The 1,628-nt window shown below is 40.5% G+C and overlaps 1 protein-coding gene across 1 annotated transcript in view; it reads left to right on the plus strand. All coding sequences in view use genetic code 11, as the record gives it.

Moving 5' to 3' along the window:
* Positions 1–10: 10 nt before the first annotated feature.
* The window catches only part of EGR_10699 (hypothetical protein), a gene marked incomplete at both ends in the record, with an annotated part of 6,893 nt that continues 5,275 nt past the window's right edge, over positions 11–1,628 (plus strand). The window contains 2 exons of the mRNA XM_024499948.1: positions 11–79; positions 1,251–1,327. Coding sequence (XP_024345632.1) covers positions 11–79; positions 1,251–1,327 — 146 coding nt within the window. The remainder of the gene's footprint in view (positions 80–1,250; positions 1,328–1,628) is intronic.

The following is a 1,628-nucleotide window of genomic DNA, read 5'->3' on the forward strand; positions in this document are numbered from 1 at the left end:
TTATGCAACGATGATTACTTTCCAAACTTTTGTATCTCCGTATTCAGAACCATTAAATTGTTTTAGTCAGTTTAAAAAGGTAATACGTGATGTGGACGAATTTCGGTGAAACTTTAGAGCACTTTTTCAATTACAATTTTAGCCAAAATATCAGCGGTCGCCTTCGAAAGATAGACATTTTTTACTTTTACAGCTGCATTTGGTTCAAATCTTATGTGTGTACTAGTGAATATAACTCCTCGTAGAGAATAAAATCAGAAACAATCTGGCAAAACGTTGCCGATGTTTTTTGATGTGTCAGTGAATTATTTCATTCCTTATAGCATGTTGATGCGTTAGACCTGAAGATGATTCCTTGCTTCTACGGGTGAGAATGCCTTTTTGCCTCTAGTAGCACATATCATTGGCAAATAACTAGCGTTTAATTGCTGAAGAAATCAGGCAAGATAAGGACCCAGAGTAAGGGACTGGGAAGACTGGTATCGTGCATGGCAGCAGCGGAAGTATGACAACTGAAGAGCCGTTCAAAATGCGAAACCTACAGTTGGCACCCTTCTGCTTTGGCTGGCAGAACATTATCTGCCATATACTAGACTAAAGTGAAGGAAATGAGTAAACACTGGAATTGGAAATGCTGACATTCCTGAGGCGTTTGTTAGTGCGTCCGTCAGCGTTATAAATCCGTGGCGGCCTAGCTCAGGGCGAAGCCCTTGGGTGCATGTAGGGGACCGCGTGGTCTTTGCACGTGGCCAGGCCGAACCTATCTCTACCAAATGCTGCCTCAATGACCGGTGTTTGCGTTCGGAGTGAAACAGCTCGGACCACAGATTATGACGTGTAGTGTAGTTTAACGCCTTTTTGTGATGTAGCTATATTCAAGGTATACGTAAATCCTTCATTGCGAGTGAGCCTTCCTGTGTATTATATATGGCATCTTTTAACGTTTTTAATTTTTCTTTAATTTGTTGCATGCCCAAGCACCTACGAGTACCATGTTAAACCTTACAGTTGTATACTTTAATTGCTATAGTTTAGCTGAAAGGCATTATTTGTTAAGTTATTAAGATTTAAATCCATATCGTGTCTGTTTGGCATGTTCTTCATAACTTTTTCAAAATATTGTCTGAGCATTATTTCTTGCGGACAAGCGCATCTGGACACTGAACACTTTGTCTGAAGTTTCTGGTAATTCCTATCGTTTGCCTGGAGGCAATTTGGCCCAAAATTAAGAAGCAGCTAATTGATTCAAGGAGGTTTTTGCTAAATTTCTCCAAAATGAGAAACTGCTTTTATGTAAAGTCAGTTATGCACCAAAAGAATTTTACAAGTACTGCATCTTTTCACCAAACCATCCTCTTTCAGCGGCTAGAGAATTGTCTTGATATGTGTGGTGTAAGTGTAAAAATAGTCTAGACGACTTTGTTGAAATACTTCGTCTTCATCGTTTTGAAGGTGTGGGCAATTTACCAAAGGTGACGACTAACTTTGAGGAGCCACAGACCGGTGCTCTCACCACCATTGGCCAGCCAGTGACCTTTGCGGGAACAGACAGCGACCTTCTGTCCAATGAGTGCATGACATACAATATAGGTTAAATAAAGTAGCGGCAACTTGTCTGGATCAAATTG

Source organism: Echinococcus granulosus (assembly GCF_000524195.1).
Source record: "Echinococcus granulosus chromosome Unknown EG_S00255, whole genome shotgun sequence".
In the NCBI taxonomy this organism is placed as follows: domain Eukaryota; kingdom Metazoa; phylum Platyhelminthes; class Cestoda; order Cyclophyllidea; family Taeniidae; genus Echinococcus; species Echinococcus granulosus.